Here is a 19,471-nt window from a genome sequence, read left to right on the forward strand (position 1 = left end):
CATAGTAATTGATTTTCACGTTAGCACAGAGCAGATGGAGTAATAATCAGGCAATAATGACCACATATCTGATTTTGATTCATTAGCTAAAATGTCTCGCTCAGATCCCTTTCTATAGAAAACTATAGACTCTCTAAACAGACCATCAAATCTGCTGACCAACTCTATTTTGTTTCTTATAAATTGAGCTAAGTCATAATTCCAGTAGCTTAGGAACACTTAGATTCTTAATATATTTTGCTTCTGAATAATGCCAAATTAGAAAAAAAAAGAGATGAGGATTGATAATTCCACAAAACAGAAATGCACAGGGTCTAGACATTGTTTAATAAATAGCAAATCTTAACCACATCAGATTGCCTGAAATCAGTCCCACCGTGCAATCTGGAGTCTATCCTGGAAGCACACTGGCATTTAAAGCTACCTAAGGAATATCCTCAGTAACTAGGACCAAATAGAACTGGCCAGGTGACCTGTTGGTACCATGACGTATCCAGAATGACACTCACATTTCCCCAGCAAGAAAAAGATGTAAGGAAAAGAGTTCTATATTCAATGTCAGAAGACTTGAATTTGAATCCCAGCTTTACGTCTTAACTATTAGACTTAAGGCAAGGCAATTTATTAGTCTCAGTTTTCTCATCTATAAAAGGGGCTAATAATGTCTCTTTCACAGAGGCATTGTGAGGAATAAATTTATGTAAAAATGCCTAGCAAGAGTCTGATACATAGTCAAGTTCCATAAATATTTAGTTTTACAGAAAAAAAAACTTGACTCTTAAAGAAAAGAGATCTGACTTGTACTTTGGACTCTTAATTGAGCTGTCCTTAGGATGATGCTTGGGAAGAGAAAAAGAAAACCCATGAACAGATGCTAGAATGTCAGAACAAAGAGCATAAATAAACATAACTGCAGAACAAGAGGGTGGGATAATTGAGATATGCAACTGATTTCTGAAGATACTGTTTCAGTGGAAATATTCTGCCAGAAAATGGTCTCTGAACTTTTCTTTTTACCAGATTTTCTTTTTCCTCACACTTTGGTAATAAATGAAAACCTTTTTAGGAAGGCGTTTAAATGATCATTAAGGACTTGGAAGTGAATCTTGACCCTCATCTAATGCTTAAATAACATTTCAAAGTAGAAAATAATAGTTTATCTGTCAGAAGTATCTGTAATTTCTGATCCTCTTTCCCCCAAAAGCCCCCCACCCCACACACCTAAAAGATGACTCCATATAACTGGAAGTTGTTTATAAGACTATTAAGTTTCTATACTGTCTAACAGCTTACAGAATGAAGGGAATCTGAATTTCTGAATCTGCAAACCCTGAATTCTGTTTCTGCTTCTTTAAATGACTTATTCTTTTTCCTCTCATAATCTCACCAGTGCTTACTTTTCTATAATTGTCTAGTCTCCTTGTAGTTCTCTCATGTGACATGCTATTTTTTTTTAAAAACCATTTCGCCTTTTCTATAACCTATTTTCACCACCTGGAACTTGTTCCCGTCTTTCTCAGCTTTCCGTGCTTCTCACAGCCTCCAGAACAAAACGCATCTTCTAAGAAGGCTTCTTTGAACAATTCTATTCTATTTAACTTTACAGTCTTTCTATTAAAGTGGCCTTTTGGGTCTATTTTTATTATGTACACTTACAGGTTACAGGCTACTCTTCAAATAATCTTAAGTGTTCACATATGCATATGGCACCCACTATTCAGCTCTAAATTAGTCAATAGGAACCATGAGTTTTATGGTGTTCCTAGTGCAATAGGCTCTTAAAATATTTTTGACTAACCTTATCACACAAAAGGTTAATATTTATTTTACCACAAATTTTTCTTCCTTTAAAGATGCCAAGTTAATAGAAGTGCTCTAATTGATTGGAATCCATGAAATTATATCAATGTTTACTTTTAGAAAATGTTACTACAGAGCAGAGGAAGCATATAACAATATAATAACTAAATGTTTTCAATAGATTCGACTGAGCAGGAAAATGCAGTGTTAATGTGAGTAAGAAACAGATATCTTATGCTCAAAAAATATCATTTATCTCAAAGCAGCAAGAGTACTGTAATAATCTATAGAGATACTCAAACAACACTAAGGGAGTCCTTTCTTGATAGCCAAAACATACCCAGTTCTGGTATGAGAAAGGAAAACTGTTAAGCAGGAGCTCAACCAGGCTACTAAACAATCTCAGAGAGTGAGAGGTGATCTGACTGAAATTTAGGGGCGGAGGAGCCACAATTTACCATCTCATTTAAAATAGTACAAAGAGATTTATTTCAAAAGTTGCCTTTCTCCTACATTTGGCTAAAACTTGATTGATTTGAAAAATGAGAGGCTCCTATATTTTTAGTGAGGCTGTTTTGAGGAGTGGGGTAGGTCTTGGGTATCTAATCCAAAGGATTCCTTTTTGGATAGTTCAAGGAGAAACTGCTCAGTGCTCCAGTCTGCTGCATCGTGAACAGTTGTCTGTGTGCCAAGTGTGAGATGGATGGGCTGGGAAACAGCTGAAATGCGGCTCCTTCCACCCTGACCCCCAAAACAGGGTTTCTAATGGAAAGTCTGACAGACCCTTTACTGTAGTGGCACTACTGGGGGCAGCTATAATATTATCCTCATAATTCTACTATATAATAACAACAAAGAAAAAGAAGGTGAAGGGTCATTGTGCTTTGTCTTTAGAATTAAGATGGCTGTCTTCATCCTTACAGCATACTCTTAATTCTGGAGACACATCTTAATAACCTCTAAATAGTTCCAACAAAAGAGCCGTGTCAGAGGAATGAGCAGGCCCCAAGGTGTTTCAACTGGAGTGTTTTCATCTGCCTTTATTGCTCTATCCCTCTCCAGAATTAAGGCAATAACCTGTGATAAATTATTCAGGAACAGCTACAGGGATCAAAGCAAAATCATTCTGTTAAAGTGCTGTTTGCAACATTTGGCACTTAGTGCGAAAACTTTTAATGTGCGCATGCTGAAAATCAAGGATTTTAAATAATTTAACATTGTGGAGTTTTTACGAAAGGACTAAAGATAGCAAGGTTCCTATTTAACTACTCCTCTTCTTTCAAGAAGTTTTCATTCATTTTCCTTAAAACCGATGACGTCATGGCCAAATCAAAAACGATGCATGAGTCAGGGGAGTATTGGCCTATATTTTACTATAGATACAATTCTAAGGGGAAAAACATATATTTTGAACTAACACTTTAGAGCCAGGATTTGTCACAGCATTTTCTTTCTTTTCCCCTTTACTTTGAAGAGAAAAACCCAAGACAAAAATTCAATGTTCTCTTCAATTTTATTAGGACTAAGTAAGAAAACAAAGCTATAAATTTAAGAGTTTTGCAGCATTTCTTCCCCTCACAACCATATTTCAATTTGGCAACATAGGTCCTTAATGCTTATGTTCATCCTGAAATCTGCATTTGGAAAAAAATCTATAAATAGAGAGCTAGAAAATCCTGGTAAGGGTTGCAAATTAAATGAATTTGGCAGTCCTGCGGCATTTTCATAGAGATATTTTAACAGCATCACCTCCTGTGGATTGGAATACTAAATACTTTATTGAAGAACAAAACAGAACTGTTTTTATCTCTAGTACTTGCAAAATGAAGTACCTGAAAGCACTTTTGCATATATTATTTATTCATCATGATAGAAAAACAGCCTTAACCTAATAAATTACATTTAAAAGCATTTAGTGCAAAAGTTTTGTTTATGATAAAGCAACAGATTTAGTTCTTTATCGGTAGCTTAAAGCACCAAGTTTTCTTTATACAAATTAGACAGATGGTGCTTACAGTAGAATTTACTAAAGGTCTGTCACAACAAATGCAGCCAAGCTGCATATTTAATCACTGCAGAATCTTGTCTACCTGCAGCTGCCAACTGCTAATCCAATTTCCCTGATAAATGTGGCAAGAGACACGATCAGCAATAAAGAGCATCTAACTCCATTTTCCTGCAGGGCGTCTTTTGATGAACATTTAGGACGGAAGCTCGGAGTGCACTGTGTGGCCTTGGTTCGTGGCAGCTGCATGCATTCTGAGGCACAGTTCTCAGGTTACTCACTTAATTCTGCCACTATCATTACGTTGCTATTGATCTCAGTAGCTGTTGCCTACACAGCATTACTCTAGATGAAGCTGAATCAGGCAGTTATCATGCATCAAACTTGCTCAAAAGCCTGGAGATTTCCCCTTAATTACTTGTGATTTTATTTGCAAATACCGTTAAAGTGTAATCAAGCAGTCACTTTCCAGGGTCGTTAAGAACTTGCTGGTTTAGGGATATATCACTGGAACTCCATTAAAAATGACTCTAGGAAAATGGTTTCTATCAAACTAGATGGGATTACATCAAAACGGGCTTGGAGGATAATGAAATCTTCAAATGAGACAAAAGTAATTTTTATAAAGATGATGTTTTTCAACCTCACTGCTTCTTTTTGATATTAAGGGCAGCAACAGCCACCTAAAGCTGCCAAGATTTTGTTGGTCATTAAAAATACTCGGAAGACATCTAAAAAATATAGTTAACCTGAGTACAAACTGCGGTGAGGAATTTCAGCAAGACTATAAACACAAAGAAAATCTCTAAGATCTTTTCTGGTTTTAAAATTTTATGACTATTGCATGCTGATAAACATTCATTTCAAAAACTATTTCAAATTAAAAGGAATAGTATTTGGCTAATTATTTTTTGGTAGAAGAATTACATTAAAATAATCATCAAAGGCCATCGTTTTTCTATTTGGTTTCTTACTGCTAATTTTTCTTTTGGTAGAGAGAAGAGGAGCCATGCAAAATGACGGTTAATATTTTCAACATATTTAAAATAACAATAAAATATGACTCAATCATCACCAACAAAGATGCCTACATTTTCTGGAGTACATTTATTAGTCTTTTAAAAATAATAATCAGTGTCAATCTATTTAATATAGCCCTGATACATTATAATTTCAGAAGACGCTATTCCTATTTAGCAGATCTTGTGCTTCCCATCCCCCACATTAAAATATGGGGCTGTTTTGTCACAAACAGCTTGCTATACTTAAGGATTTTACTAATAAAACATAATGTTGTCTTAGATAGTATGACTGTTGCCACAGCTGAACTGACTTGTCAAATCAATCCTAATATGGCTCCCACAGGCACATAAAAACCTTATTTAGCTATCAGTTATCCTAATCACTTTGTTCAGTTTAAGAAAGCAATACTTCAAGACCAGCTCCTATTTATACATATATGCCTAGCCATTTAATAAAGTCTTGATTTATATAAATTCTTGTTTAAAAAAATATTTAGAGATGTAGTGTTTTAGCATGTGTATGTTTGTGCATTCCTCCATATAAATATGTTGAAACATACAGTGCCGGGTAGATGAGGGAATAGGGATGTTTAAGGTGGTATACCCAAGAGAAATGGTTTTTTAAAGATACTAACTGCTACAAGAGACAGATTTGTGTCATCTATACATAAACTGTCCAAAATCATCCATTGACCTCAAATTTGTATAAGAAACCAGAAAAGTACTCATATGAAAAGTACAACTCAAAGCACATGCAATTGGGAAAGCAAGGCCGATGAGGCACAGATCACACACAAATATGCAGAACCTTTCCTGGATCTAGATATCCTACAATGAACAAAATCGTCTTTCCTCATGTTTGGAAACAAACCCACCTTTACATCTTGTTGTTTAAAGTTGTTGTTGAATATTTGTAATACTGTTTCAAAAGAGACTGTAAGAGGCAGCATGAAATTCTCAAATTCGTCTTCATCTTCGCCTATTAGAAAAACAAAAGGGTCACCATGCTTTAAAATGCATGCTATTGTACATTAGCCTCAGCAGTGAGTGCTTCATTCAGGCTTCCTGAGAAGGGGTCAGACTGCATTCACATCCATGACACATTTTGTGATTTGGCTCATTGAATATTCTGGTGTTTTGCCTTCTCTTTTGCTCCAAATGAAATAGCAAAATTACTTACCAGCCATTTTTTTTCTGGCTCTTTATTGGATCAAACAGACTCATGCCCCAGGCTTCTTAGTCCTTCAGCTCTCAGGTCCCCCAGAGCTTCCCTAATGCCTCAAGGAAAGCCACTTTCAAAGCCTCAGAGACAAAGATCTTTTTTTCCCCTTCTCTTTAGGTGCCAAGGCCCTAAAGGGCTCAGACTCAGGTGCCCAGCTAGCTCTAAGTTATTATTCTCTTTTATTTATGTTCTTTTTTTTTTATTATTATTAATTTGTTAAATAGATGGCAGGGAAACTTTTATCTGCCAAATAGGATGGGGTCTCTCATGGGTCATTTGGATTTTAAGTACATTCTCCATGGGTACACTTCCTCTTGCACTAAGCTTCCTTTCCTTTATAGAAAAGAGAGGAAAGAGACATTTTCTATTGTTTTTTCACTTTAAAGGCAGATTGAGTTTCCTCAAGGATTCTACCAAAACAGAATGTTCACTTTACACATGGATATGCACAACTGACAATTTATAGTATTCTTTTCCAAAGGAGTTTCTTTTTAAATGAGAAAGCTGATTCTCTCATTCATCCTACATCACAGGGAATTATGAGCTCAGTTTTACTAACGAAGAAACAGGCAGAGAAAGGTTAAATGACTTGCTCAACGTAGCATACTTAGTTGGAGGTGGAACTATATGGTCCAGACCTCCTGATTTTTATGCTATCCGTTTTTAAATAGAGCATTAGAGAGGAAACAAGACCTCAGAGAAGAGACCGGTGGTTTTCAAAGTTTGGTAGTTTACGTAGTAGCATCAGCATCACCTGGGAACTTGTTAGATGTAAATTCCTAGGTTCCACCTCAAATAAACTGAATCAGAAACTCTGGAAATGTGGCCTAGCAATTTTTTTTCCCTCCCCAAAGCCCCAGTACATGGTTGTATATCCTAGCTGTAAGTTCTTCTGTGAGCTGCCGCCACAACATGGCAACCAACAGACAGGTGGCGTGGTTCTGCAACTGGGAAATGAACCTGGGCTGCCAAAGTGGTGAGAGCGCCGAACTTTAACTACTAGGCCATCAGGGCTGGCTCAAGCAATTTTTGTTTTAAGAAGCCCTCCAGGTGACTCAGATGCAAGCAAATGTTTGAGAAACACTGTCCTATACATCATTCTACAGATAAGGAAACTGAGGTCCAAGGCCATACACACAGAAAGAAGATCAATGGCAGAATCAGGATCTTTTGACTCTTAAGGAGAGGCTGATCTGGCTGACTCTGATCTTTTTTGACTTCTCTTTTCCTTTTAACCTTACACACCCTGTTTCTGGAGTCCAACAGAATCAGAGACTTAGCTTTGTTCACACAGAGATGTCAAAAGGCCAATGAGTCTTTCCTGCTATGCTGTTCTAGACAAGGGTCAGGATCCCAAGTGAAGGGTAAGGCAGACCAAGTTATAATCCCTGCTCTGTTAACTAGCTATGTCACCAAGTTATTCCTCTTAGATACACCCTCTGTCAAATGGTGATAACAGTAAGAGACCTTTACAGAAGCCACTCTTATTTTTCAAAGCTTAGGTCAGATGACAGCTTTCCCAGTGTCCGAGCTAAGCTCCCCTGCAAGTATTCTCTAAGGTCCCACTGCAAGTTTTCCCCCTTCTCCCTTTGGGTTTCCATAGCATTTTGTCTGACTCTCTACTATCTATCTATAGCATTTATCAGTCTGCCTTGAATTGCATACATTTAGGCATCTAGCTAATAATAAAACTAATAATACTGCCTAATCATTCCACCACCACTACCATTTGACAAGGGTTACTGATGAGATTAAATGAGATAAAATATATACAGTGTGTACGTAAATTATTAGATCTATCAGCCTACACTGATAGTCTCTTTGGCTCTGCTTCTGGAGAGCTGACACTGTACATCTTTGCGTTTCTCAGGAGAAACGCAAGGAGAATGATGTGGTCGAGGCTCTGAAACAAACAGACCCAGTGTCTGGCTCCACCACACACTATTTAACTCTGGATATTTACTAATCACTCTGAGTCTTAGTTTTCTCATCTACAAAATAAGGATATAAATACCTATCTTTGAGCATTATTGTGAAGATTAAATGTTAACACATGAAAAACAGAAGATGCTTAACAGGAAATAGTAGTGGTAGTACTACTATTATAGTATTAGCACCTAGAACAGTGCCTGGACTATATTAGGAAAATACTGTATTTGGATGAAAAGTAGTTATTCAATAAAGGTGAATTTTAAAAACTCCTTACTTCTTAACATCTGATAGAGAATAATACAATAAGTAATTGAAATAAACATTATCAAATCCTTAAATAGTTAATATATATGCACGTTATATTTAAACTACGTAATCTTACTCTTCTAAGATAAAGTATTTTCTAAATGTGGAATTATTAATGAGAACAGTGATAATGATCACTGCAGGCAGATACAGCGTCCCGGAAAGAGTGGATGCTTTGAAAGTTCTAAGTTTGAATCCTGCCTCTGCTATTGTTGGCTGTCTGGCTTTGGATAAAGTCTCTTCACTCAGCTAAGCCTTAGTGTCCTCACCTGTAATTAAGAGACATAGTATTGACTTCATAAAGTTAGCTACGAGGATTAAACGACAAAACATCTGTAAACCCCCTTGCTCAGTGTCTGGCACTTAATAAATGACAACTATTAGCATTTTTGTTGTTTTGAGTTTAACATGGACTTGGAGAGGTGATTATGGTGATCAAATAAAGTGTAACCAAAAGTTGCCTGCCGAATACCCCTCCTTTGGAACAAAGCTTTCCCAAGGTAAGGATGTTTACTCAGAACAAAGACAAACTCAGGACTTGAACATTTCAATCCTTCACTTAATATACTGAGCTACAGATCAAAAAACTTCCTGATTCCATCTCTTTCCTCAATCAAATTTTGAGGCAAACAGGGAGATCAGAAGCACAAGAGAGGAGCCACCAAAATGTGCAGAGAGAAGTCAAGGAGCAAACACTAAAGACAGTAACACAAGCAGCAATTCTACTTAAATGTCACTTCCTCAGAGAGGCCTTCCCTGACCACTCTACATAAAACAGTACCACACTGTGTGCCCCCGACCCTCACCCACTTTCAAACCCCATAAACTACTTTACTTTTCTTATGGGACTTACTATGACTGTCTACTAATTTACATATGTATTCACTTTCTTCCCTAGCAGAATGTAAGTTTCTTGGGGAAGGAAACTGCTCTGTTTTGTGGCTGTATCCCCAGTGCCTAGAATAGGGTCTGGCACTCAAGAAATATTTGTGTAGTGACGGAATAACAGTAGTTATTTCCTGAGTGCTTATTATGTGCAGGCAATGAATTTGGTACTTAATTTACTTAACACACACCTGTGTAGCTCTTACTATGTTCAAAGCATTGTTGCAAGTCATTAATGGTCACAATTATTTCACTTGTGAACAGAGAGGCTCAAAGGAGTTAGGCACTCTGCCCCATATTGTCTGGCTAGTAAATGTCAGTAAACTAGGATCCCCACTTAGGTCTGCTTTACTCCCAAGCTCATGTTCTTCCCCCTATGTCTCTGATGAGGTGGAAGGTATCAGAGGTGGTGACTGAAGTCAGGGTCACAGAATCTTGAGTTGGAGCTGCATGGAGTTATAAGAGGGTGAAGAATAATCAGCTTGGTTCTGGTGAGGAGAAAGGAATTTCTCAACAATGATGTGAGTTTAAGGTAGGAAACTGTGAGATATTCATGCATTATTCCTATAGAAATGTTTATGTTTCAGTTAGCACTGCTCCTCTTTTACTGCAACATGATATGTTGTATCATCTAAGCTGGAAAACTATTCATTTTTGTTTACATCATACAAACGACTTTATACAACATCTATTAAAGATTTTTTCCTCATTTATATTACCCATAGAGGTATCATTTACTGTTTCTGATATGAAAGAAGAAAACAAGAGCTCACTCTCTTACTTCATATTCAAGTATGCAGTCATACAATTTGTATGCCAAATGTATATGTGATCATTTTATGAATAATAACTGAAGCTGCCAGTTTTTTTCCTAACAAGTCAAGGGCCCAGAAACCAGTATGATTTGAAGGTGAAGTGCCAATTTATAGACTAATATTTTCACTGGCATTAGGAAAAGTAAATATTAACACATTATAAGTTCTCAGTCATGCATAGATAAAAATGATAAATTCTTCAGCTTTTAGGTAAAACTCAAAGCTAACGCCCCCCCCCCCCCACTGGATTTCTGAGGCTCTGATTCAACAGAAAGTTATTCATTTTATGAGTTTCATTTTTTTTTTCTTCAGAGAAGTCACATTAAAATACAAATAGTAGCTCTTTTAGTAGGTTGGCTCTCAGATATTTTATTTGTAGGACACTTTGTTATTTTGTATACTTTAAAACCTCCAGTGGTAGGAATGTAAAATGGTGCAGCCAATATAATAGCATGCAGCCACTGTGGAAAACAGTTTGGCAGTTACTCAAAAAGTTAAACACAGAGTTGCCATTTGACCCAGCAATTTTACTCTCAGGTATATACCCAAGAGAGCTGAAAGCATATGTCCACACAAAAACTGATACATGAATGTTCATAGCAGCATTATCATAATAGCCAAAAGGTGCTAACAACCCAACTGTTCATCAACTGATAAATGGATAAACAAAATGTGGTATTATCCATATGATGGAATATTAGTCACCCATAAAAAGGAATAAAGTACTGATACACACTAAAATATGGATGAGCCTTGAAGATATTATGCTGCAGGAAAGAAGCCAGGCACAAAGAACACATATATGATTCCATTTATATTAAATGTCTAGAATGGGCAAATCCACAGGGACAGAAAGTAGATCAGTGGCTGCCAGGGACTGGGGGTAGGGATAATGAGGAGTAACTACTTTAAGGTACAGGGTTTCTTTCTGGAGCAATGAAAATATTCTAGAATTAGATAATGGGGATGGTTGTACAACCTTGTGAATATTCTAAATATACTAAATACCACTGAATTGTATACTTTAAAAGGGTGACTTTTATGGTATGTGAATCTCAAAAACAAACAAACCCAAAAAACCACCACCAACAAAAATCTGGGTTTGCTTCTCTCACCTTTAAATGTATGCAGAACAGTGAAACTGCTCATTTCCTCAAATTCGAATGCAAACAGCAGCTGGATGGGGGGGGAGGGTGGCGGCAAGGAGAAGCCAGTAATATAAATAATCATGGTAATAATAAATGATGGCAGCCGACAGTTACTCAGGATTTATTGTTTCATAAGTGTGTGAAATACTTTGGTATTAGTGATAGGTCAGTATGGTAGGCTGAATAATGGCCCCCCAAAGAGTCTACATCCTGATCCTTGGAATCTGAATATGTTAGGTTATAAGACAAAGGGGAATTAAGGATGCTAATCAATTGACTTTAAACTAGAAGATTATTCAGGGTTATCCAAGTGGGTCCAATGTAGTCACAAAGGTCCTTGAAAGTGTTAGAGGGAAGCAGAAGGGGAAAACCAGAGAGAGAGAGTAGCATGAGAAGGAGCTGACCTGTTGTCCTAGAGAAAAGGGGCCATAAGCCAAGAAAAACAGGTAGCCTCAAAGCTGCAAAAGGCAAGGGAACACATTCTTCCTCAGAGCCCCCGGAAAGGAATGTTGCCCTGCTAACACCTTGATTTTAGTCCACTGAGAGCCATTTTGGACTTGTGATCTCCAGAATTGTCAAATAATAAATTTGTAATATTTTAGCCACTAAATTTGTGGTAATTTGTTACAGCAGTAATAGGAAACTAATATAGTCAGTAAAGGTCAGGTCTAATGCTATGAAGCTCTGTTCCAAACTAAGGAGAATTAAGAGGAGAGACAAACAAGGAGATACAGAGGCAGTGAGTAAAGCAAATAATCCGTTTAAAACCAAGCACCAATGGGTAATCTGATAAGAGCCAGTGACTTTTGCAAGTCTAGGCCTTCATCATCTGCTGTTTCCCAGTGCTTCATTAGGATAGCACTTCTAAAGTTCTATTAGAATAAGCCTTGAGAAATGTGCTTAGCTAGATCTCTCAAACTTGGGCCAGAATTTGGTTTTCATTTCAGTCTCCCTCTAAACTACCTGGGAGTTCTAGCTGGCTTTGAAACGACTTATGGCTTCAGGCAGGGCAGGATGTTTTACTATCTGTTAGGAAGTATCATCAACTCTTGCTTCTATAGGAAAATAATAGCCCAATACTGAAGGCAGAGTAGCTGCATAAAAGGTAATGAACTTGCCTCATTTTGAGGTCCCAGTGTCAGGCAGTGCCCTTAACAGTGCATTCAATTAATTAATATATACTGAACACTTGTTCTGGGATAGGAATTGTTCCAGGCCCTTTCACATGTCTTTATCTTATTTAAACCACATGACAACTTTTCAAGGTAGACATCTCCATTTAATAGATGAGAAAATTGAGGCTCCCTTTAATTCCTCTCCCTAGGGAACCAGAATGTTTAGTTTCCAGAAGACAAGTACACTGCCCCAAGCCTGCAGACTATTGTACTCCTTTTCTAAGAAACCTACCCTACAAGTTTCATCCCTGAAGCATCTCATTCCCTGGGGTGCTCTGGACTCTCTACCCTCAAAACCAGGTAAGTTATTAAAACTGGATCTGGACTTAATGGGCTGCTTTCTGCCTACAGGGCCAGCTAATTAGTCTTAATTATCTCATTATAGATTCTAAGTATTTCCAGCTGCTTCTTTACCCCTTATTGCCCACTCCTCCCTCCTCACAAATGTCTCTTGTCCAGACAGTCTCTGCCAAGTCATGGACACAGGTGATATATTAGATGTATTCTTCCTATCTGTCAGAACACTAGCTATTTCTGATCAAGCTCCTCACTTGCTAAATCCTCCTGGGATATCTACTTCTGTGTTCCTTTATCCATGAGAATAAATATGCTTTGGCCAATAATTAGACGTAAGGACAAATTTTAAAAACTATATTTGACTTTCATTGACCATAGAACTGTAATATACCTATATAGGGCAAATAATAAATATGAACCTGTTTATTTGACAGAAGCTTGGAAAGTAATCCCTTCTCTCTTCTCTTCACTGCCCCCAACCCTCAAATCAATCATTCAGTCCAAATAGTTAATAAAGAAGAAAAAGTTACATTTCCTAATTGATTGAGAATGTGAAAGGTGAAGTAACAGCTTAGCAAAAGTGAATGAGAAGGTGTGGTCAGAGGGCTACAAGTTATGGCCCAAGTGATCTTGGGCCAGTCATTTAATCTCTCTGTACGTCACCTTTCTAGTAGATAAACAATGCGATAATACCTATTTCTTGCGGGCTGTTGTGAGAATCAAATAGGATAATGTATGTGAAAGTCATGTGCAAACTACAAATTTATAAACAAATTTTAGTTATTAATAAAGAAAAGGAAAGTTTCCTTCCCCTGTGTATTTTTACTTCTATCTTTAGTATCTATTTCTAGAATACACTTTCCTTTTTATTCAAGTCATTTACTTGTTATTTAAAATTTCTCAAATTTAAGTTAGAGACATTTTCAGGTGCCAATTATCTGTTATAAGCCACAAGGGTAGATGGATACTATGCTACCCTCATCCCTAAAGACAGAACTATCTCATAGTGTCTATAAACACCATTTTAATATTAGTATCCCCATAATCATTAAAAAAATGACTGCTTCTTAGAGTTTGAACATCTGAGGAAAGCACTGCTCACTCAGATCCTATCAACATGCTTCTCATCTGAGTAGTTCAAGATAAGGTGCAACCATAAAATGTCGAAGGAAAACCAAGTGTTAGTGACACTGAGCAATTCTAAATTTGTGGTTGGTAAAAACTTAATCTGCAAATAATAATATTTAATTCTCCATAAAACAAAAAAGCCTCATTGTAGTTCTTTCCACACTTCCCCTCTCCAATATTTGTCAATTGAATTCATCTCTATTCAAATTAAACAAAATACAAGGTTTTTATTTATTCAAGTATTTTATACTGAACAGCTCCCTGGAGGTTCTCCATTTACTGGCTTGGGTAATACTATCTTTCTTTTAGTTTATTAGATTGACAAAGTTAATTTAAAAATAACCTAGGGAACTTTAAGTGATTCTTGGAAGGGCTAACATGCATGCACATATGGTTGGTCACACATTTTCTTTTGCATGTATGCTATCTTGTGAAGGGAGTTTTTGCATTAATTTTTATAATTTCTTAGAATACAAAAAATACATTGTCAACATGAAACATCATCATTCTGATGATGAAATGCTTTCAATTCTATTCTTTATACAAGTGAACATTTTGTTTAGTTCAGCCAAGGAACAATTTGCTAAAGTGCTACAACTGTTTATTGCCAAAAAACCCCCCATTTTTATCGGAAATACAACCTCAGGCACATAGCATCTAATTAAATTCATACAAAGTACAAATTATTGAGTAGAAACCAAAATGCATTTCAAAGTAAGTACCAATTAATGTCACACCCAACTTCTTTCCCCTTTTCTAATCACTCCAATGTGCACGGCTTATATACAAAACATATTTAATTTATTTTCTAGGATTCAATTAGAATATGCTTTATATTTCAATCCAAGAATCACCTCCAGTGCTTTGCAAGCAGGTTGGTTAGGTGTTTTTTTCTATTTAATCTTACTCCCACCCCCCCAAAAAAAATCAGTGATATAAAAAGTTCCTCTTCAAATTCTTCTTCGTTTGAGAAGAATTCTCATTACCTAATATTTTTATCTCTTTCATTTAATACATGGATCTGTGCTTCTTTTGACAACAGCACTCTCTTTTTTCCGTTTCCATGACAGTGAACGTACAATAGAAAACTATAAAGCCATATATACAGGCATTCTGACAGCAACGTTCCAGTCACCCTAGTTTGTGAGACAAGGCTTCAAATAATAAAACTGCATTCAACAACACTCAACAAATGATCATCTATAAAGTAATAACACTTTGAACAGAGAGCAACAAGCAACTAAAGAGCATAAGAGTGGCCAAGTGTAGCTAATCACTTGTGAAAGTAATCAGCTACTCGATTTGTTTTGTCTTGGAGAGGCCAATGATCAAAGCCACTCCCAAAGAGAACCTAGCAGGAAGAGCTGATTCCAGGAGCCATGATGATGGCATCTTGGTTACAGTACACTTGTGTGTCATTCATTCACCAAATATTCACTGAGCACCTACAATGTAGAGATGCTGCGATTGGTGCTAGAAAACATGAAAAAGGCAAAGTCCATACCCTGAAGGAGCTCAACATATTTTGGGAAGAAGAGCAACTCTGGTTCTTAAGGGAAAGGAGCTCCGGTAATACATACCACAGATCATCATGTGATACTTATAATATACATTTAATTATTTCAAAAAGTGAAAAACGCTGATAAATAAGGAAAGAGTTTCTTTTCAAACAATGTAAAAGTTCCATGAGTGTAGCTGCCATTGTTTTTAATTTTATCTATACTCATATTCAATTTACTTATATTGAGCACCTATCATGCACAAGGCACTTCCACATAGCCTGTCTTCAGATACCTTTCTCCCAAGGTATCTAAAAAGTGCTTGCAATGTAACAGATACCTTGAACTAAAAAATATTAATTTATACTTTATATTGTTATGGGTTAAATATTTCAAAGGAATCTAATCCTGGGAAACCTAATAAAATCCTATTAGTTATTCAAATTTATATATTTTTACTTCAGTTTCTCACAGTTACATTAAGCAATGCTAAATAAAAGCAGTCATCAAAAAGGCAGTGTGCAATGCAGGGTCTTTCTGGGCATCATCATGACGATCATTATCAATGCAATGATAAGCTCAGTAGCGCTGTCCATACTGATAGTGCTATCCTGTTGTTTAACCTACCACAGATTTATGAGGGTTCTTTTGTCTATGATGACCAGATGAAAAAGGATCTTGACCCATTCCACTTCCAGGTCCTGAGGATGTGCATGACATGGACCTACTTCTAGGAAATCTCCTCAAGCCAGTTCTCTTTAACTTTGGTCTCCCCATCTCTTTCACTCTGACAGGGTCATTAAAAGAGCATTTTTAAGGCTTAGGAAATAAGTCTAGACAAGGGTTTCATCGTCTTCTTTAATGCTTGGACAACTGGGAAAGCAAGAGAGCAAGCTCCTGGAGGATAGGGGCCAGTATGGCTGACAGGTCTTTGTCTTGCCCTCAGAGCTCAGCACAGTGTGCTCTCTAAATGATTATCGAAGACAATAACAAAGAGTCTGGGATGCTCCTCTTCTCTCCAAGGCAGCAGCCAAGAAGTAATACAGGCCAGTCTGCAGTATACACGGCTGTCACTCAGTTAGATCTCCCACTTGCCCAAGGTAGCAGATGATTGGGTTTTTGCATGTCTGGTTTACATTCTTCAAATATTTATAGACAGTTCTCTTTGCCTCAAGCCTTCGTTGTCACTTAGCCAAGTTATACATACATGGTTCTTTTAATCTTTCCTTAGAAATCAATCCTGCTAAGCTCCTTAATCATTCTAGTTTTATTTCTCTCAACTTTTGACTGTTTGTCTTTCTGGTAATTTATTCTGTTGAAACTGCATGAAAATAATATAGATGTGAAGGAGAGAGGCATTTAGCCAACTTTCCATTAAAAGGTTCAATGCCTTTTAAGTGCAAAATAAAATTATTTATCCTTTTTCCTTTTGTATGATCACATTTTTTAAAAATTCATATTTAAGTTGATGGATCAATCAATACATTGCAAGAGAAAGGAAGAAAAAAAGTATCATAAGTATTATATTCTCTAAGGATGATATCGTCATTGATTGAACTCTCATGTGTCTAAACTGATTAATTTAATCTGCAGTATTCAAATATGGGGGAAAATGGGAATCCAGAGTAACATGGTCACCACAGAGAGGCTTATGTGCCCATTCTAATGTACTGACTACCTGTGGATACTTCTGGCTCAGTTTGGCTTTTCAATGAAAGAAAATTTAAAAACAACTTAATTTTTCCCATGATAAAAGCAATACATTAAAGAAAATTTCAAATAATCAGAAATGAGGAAAAGTTACCTATATTCCACTACCCAAAGACAACATTTAACATTTTTGAAGAATTTCATTTGTCCTTTATTTATTTATGAGGAAGATTAGCCTGAGCTAACATCCGTTGCCAATCCTCCTCTTTTTGCTGAGGAAGATTGGCCCTGGGCTAACATCTCTGCCCACTTTTCTCTACTTTATATGGGATGCCGCCACAGCATAGCTTGATAAGTGGTGCGTTGGTCTGCGTCTGGGATCCAAACCTGCAAACCCCAGGCCGCCAAAGGGGAGTGCGCGAACTTAACTGCTACGCCATGGGGCCGGCCCCTCATTTGTCTGTTTTTAATGCATTGTCCACACCCCCCATAGACATGCCTGTACTGTTTGCACAGTTTAACACTTTGCTATTTTTTTGGTGAGGAAGATGAGCCCTGAGCTAACATCCATTGCCAATCCTCCTCTTTTTGCTGAGGAAGCTTGGCCCTGGGCTAACGTCCATGCCCATCTTCCTCTACTTTATATGTGGGACACCTGCCACAGCATGGTTTGATAAGCAGTGTGCCGGTTTGTGCCTGAGATCTGAACCCGTGAACCCTGGCCTGCCGAAGCAGAACACGCGAACTTAATCACTTTGCCACTGGCCGGCCCCTAACACCTTGCTTTTTAACTTAAAATTATAACATAAAATTTCATGTACTGCATTGTCTTCAAATCATAATTTTTTTGGGGGGAGGGGGTGAGGAAGATTTGCCCTGAGCTAACATCTGTGCCAATCTTCCTCTATTTTGTATGTGGGTTGCCGCCACAGCATGGCTGACAAGTGGTGTAGGTCTGTGCCTGGGCCGCAAACCCAGGCCACCAAAGTGGAGTGTGCCGAACTTAACCACTACGCCATGGGGCCGGCCCCTCAAATCATAATTTTTAACGACTACAGACTATTTCATCAAGTAGCTGGATGTGCCATAATTTTATAATTCCCTATTGCTGAACATTTACATTGTTTCTCTTTTTTCTCTAGATTAAATGTCATTACAAAGAAAATCTTTGTGTGTAAAGCTTTTCTGTATTTAGATTCGTAGCAGTAAAATTAATAGATCAAAAGATATCCAGAAAATAAATTTTGAGGTAAAGCATTAATGCAAGTAGTACTTGAAGTGAAAAAAACCATCTTAAGTACAGAGATTTCTTTTGGCTCTGATGCTAACAAGTGAATGCTCAAATCTTAGAAAGTTGTACAAAACTGTCAAAGATGGAAAATTCTAAGTTAAATGTGCTACTCATTAGTATTCCACTTCTTTATTCACACAAGTATATCATTGATCCCTTATTAATTAAGCTTAAATTCTTAATCTTACCTAGCTCTACCATCAGAAGTCGAGTGAGGGCTGTGTAGAAGGTTGTTCGGCACCTGAAGTCAGTGAGACTGTAACTGTCACTGATGCCAAGAAAGGGGAAGTGTTCACTCTGATGAAAGCAAAAAAGCATCCAAAGTTACTAATGCTTTACCTAAACTACCTGGAAAATTCTAGTCATTAATTAAAGGAAATAAAACTTACCGTGTGATTTTTTAGCATGAATTTCACAGCATCTATCTTCACAAGTTTTTTTAAAAGGATATAGGTAATAGAAGTTAAGGAATCTGGGGAAATGTAACTGTCTTATCAATATGTAATAAATCACAAAATAACACTGAACTATAACAGCATCAATTTCTATTTATGAAGAATAAATATTATTTCTTAAGAGTATTCCTATAGAAATGTCTTTCATTAAGAATGATAATCCATTATTAACCAGTGCAATTACTTTTCCTATCTTATACATATTCTAGTTATAGAAAGGAAGAATGAATTTTATAATTAAGACAAAAATTTCTTTACTATTAAAGCCTTTATAGTGGAAAATTAAAACTGACCCTTTTTACATTTTGGGTGTAACTTGAGAACTTCTTTTCACTTAATATTACTTCATAATAAAATAATTATGAAAGACTCATAATAGGCTATCAAGAAAGAGAAAATTATTCAATTCTAAGAAACAATGAGCTCAGTTACTAGAAACCTAAGGAAATTTTGCTTTAGATGAAGATCAGAATATAATTAAGAGGATGTAGCAGATTGCATGTCATCAAGCATTGAAGGACAGGCTTAAAGGATCTAATAATTCTCAAGTACCTACTAGGTACAAGGCATTTTATATTTGTTAACTTACCTAATCTCCACAATTACACTGTTAAATATTATTTATTACTTCTAATCCATAGATAAGAAAACAGAAGCTCACAGAAATTAAGTTACTTGCCCAAGATTACACAGCTATGGATTGATAGTGCTGAGATTTGAACTGAGGTTTGACTCCAAAGACCATGTTCTTTCTCCTGTGCCACATTATCACCTGAACAGTTCAACTCAAAATGAGAATAAAGTTGAGAAATCATAAACATGCTTATAAGGCCTAAATAAT

The 19,471-nt window shown here is 36.7% G+C and overlaps 1 protein-coding gene across 5 annotated transcripts in view; it reads right to left on the reverse strand.

Annotated features, from left to right (window-relative positions):
- The window catches only part of RANBP17 (RAN binding protein 17), a 347,331-nt gene that overhangs the window by 66,558 nt on the left and 261,302 nt on the right, over positions 1-19,471 (reverse strand). For all 5 annotated transcript variants that reach the window (XM_004428530.3, XM_087429435.1, XM_087429434.1 and 2 more), the window contains 3 exons: positions 18,565-18,628; positions 18,364-18,472; positions 5,703-5,806 (listed from right to left, as the gene is read on the reverse strand). In XM_004428530.3, the coding sequence (XP_004428587.2) occupies positions 5,703-5,806; positions 18,364-18,472; positions 18,565-18,628 (277 nt within the window). The remainder of the gene's footprint in view (positions 1-5,702; positions 5,807-18,363; positions 18,473-18,564; positions 18,629-19,471) is intronic.

The sequence above is a fragment of the Ceratotherium simum genome, chromosome 4, assembly GCF_057802395.1.
Source record: "Ceratotherium simum simum isolate JZ-2026a chromosome 4, ASM5780239v1, whole genome shotgun sequence".
Taxonomy (NCBI): domain Eukaryota; kingdom Metazoa; phylum Chordata; class Mammalia; order Perissodactyla; family Rhinocerotidae; genus Ceratotherium; species Ceratotherium simum.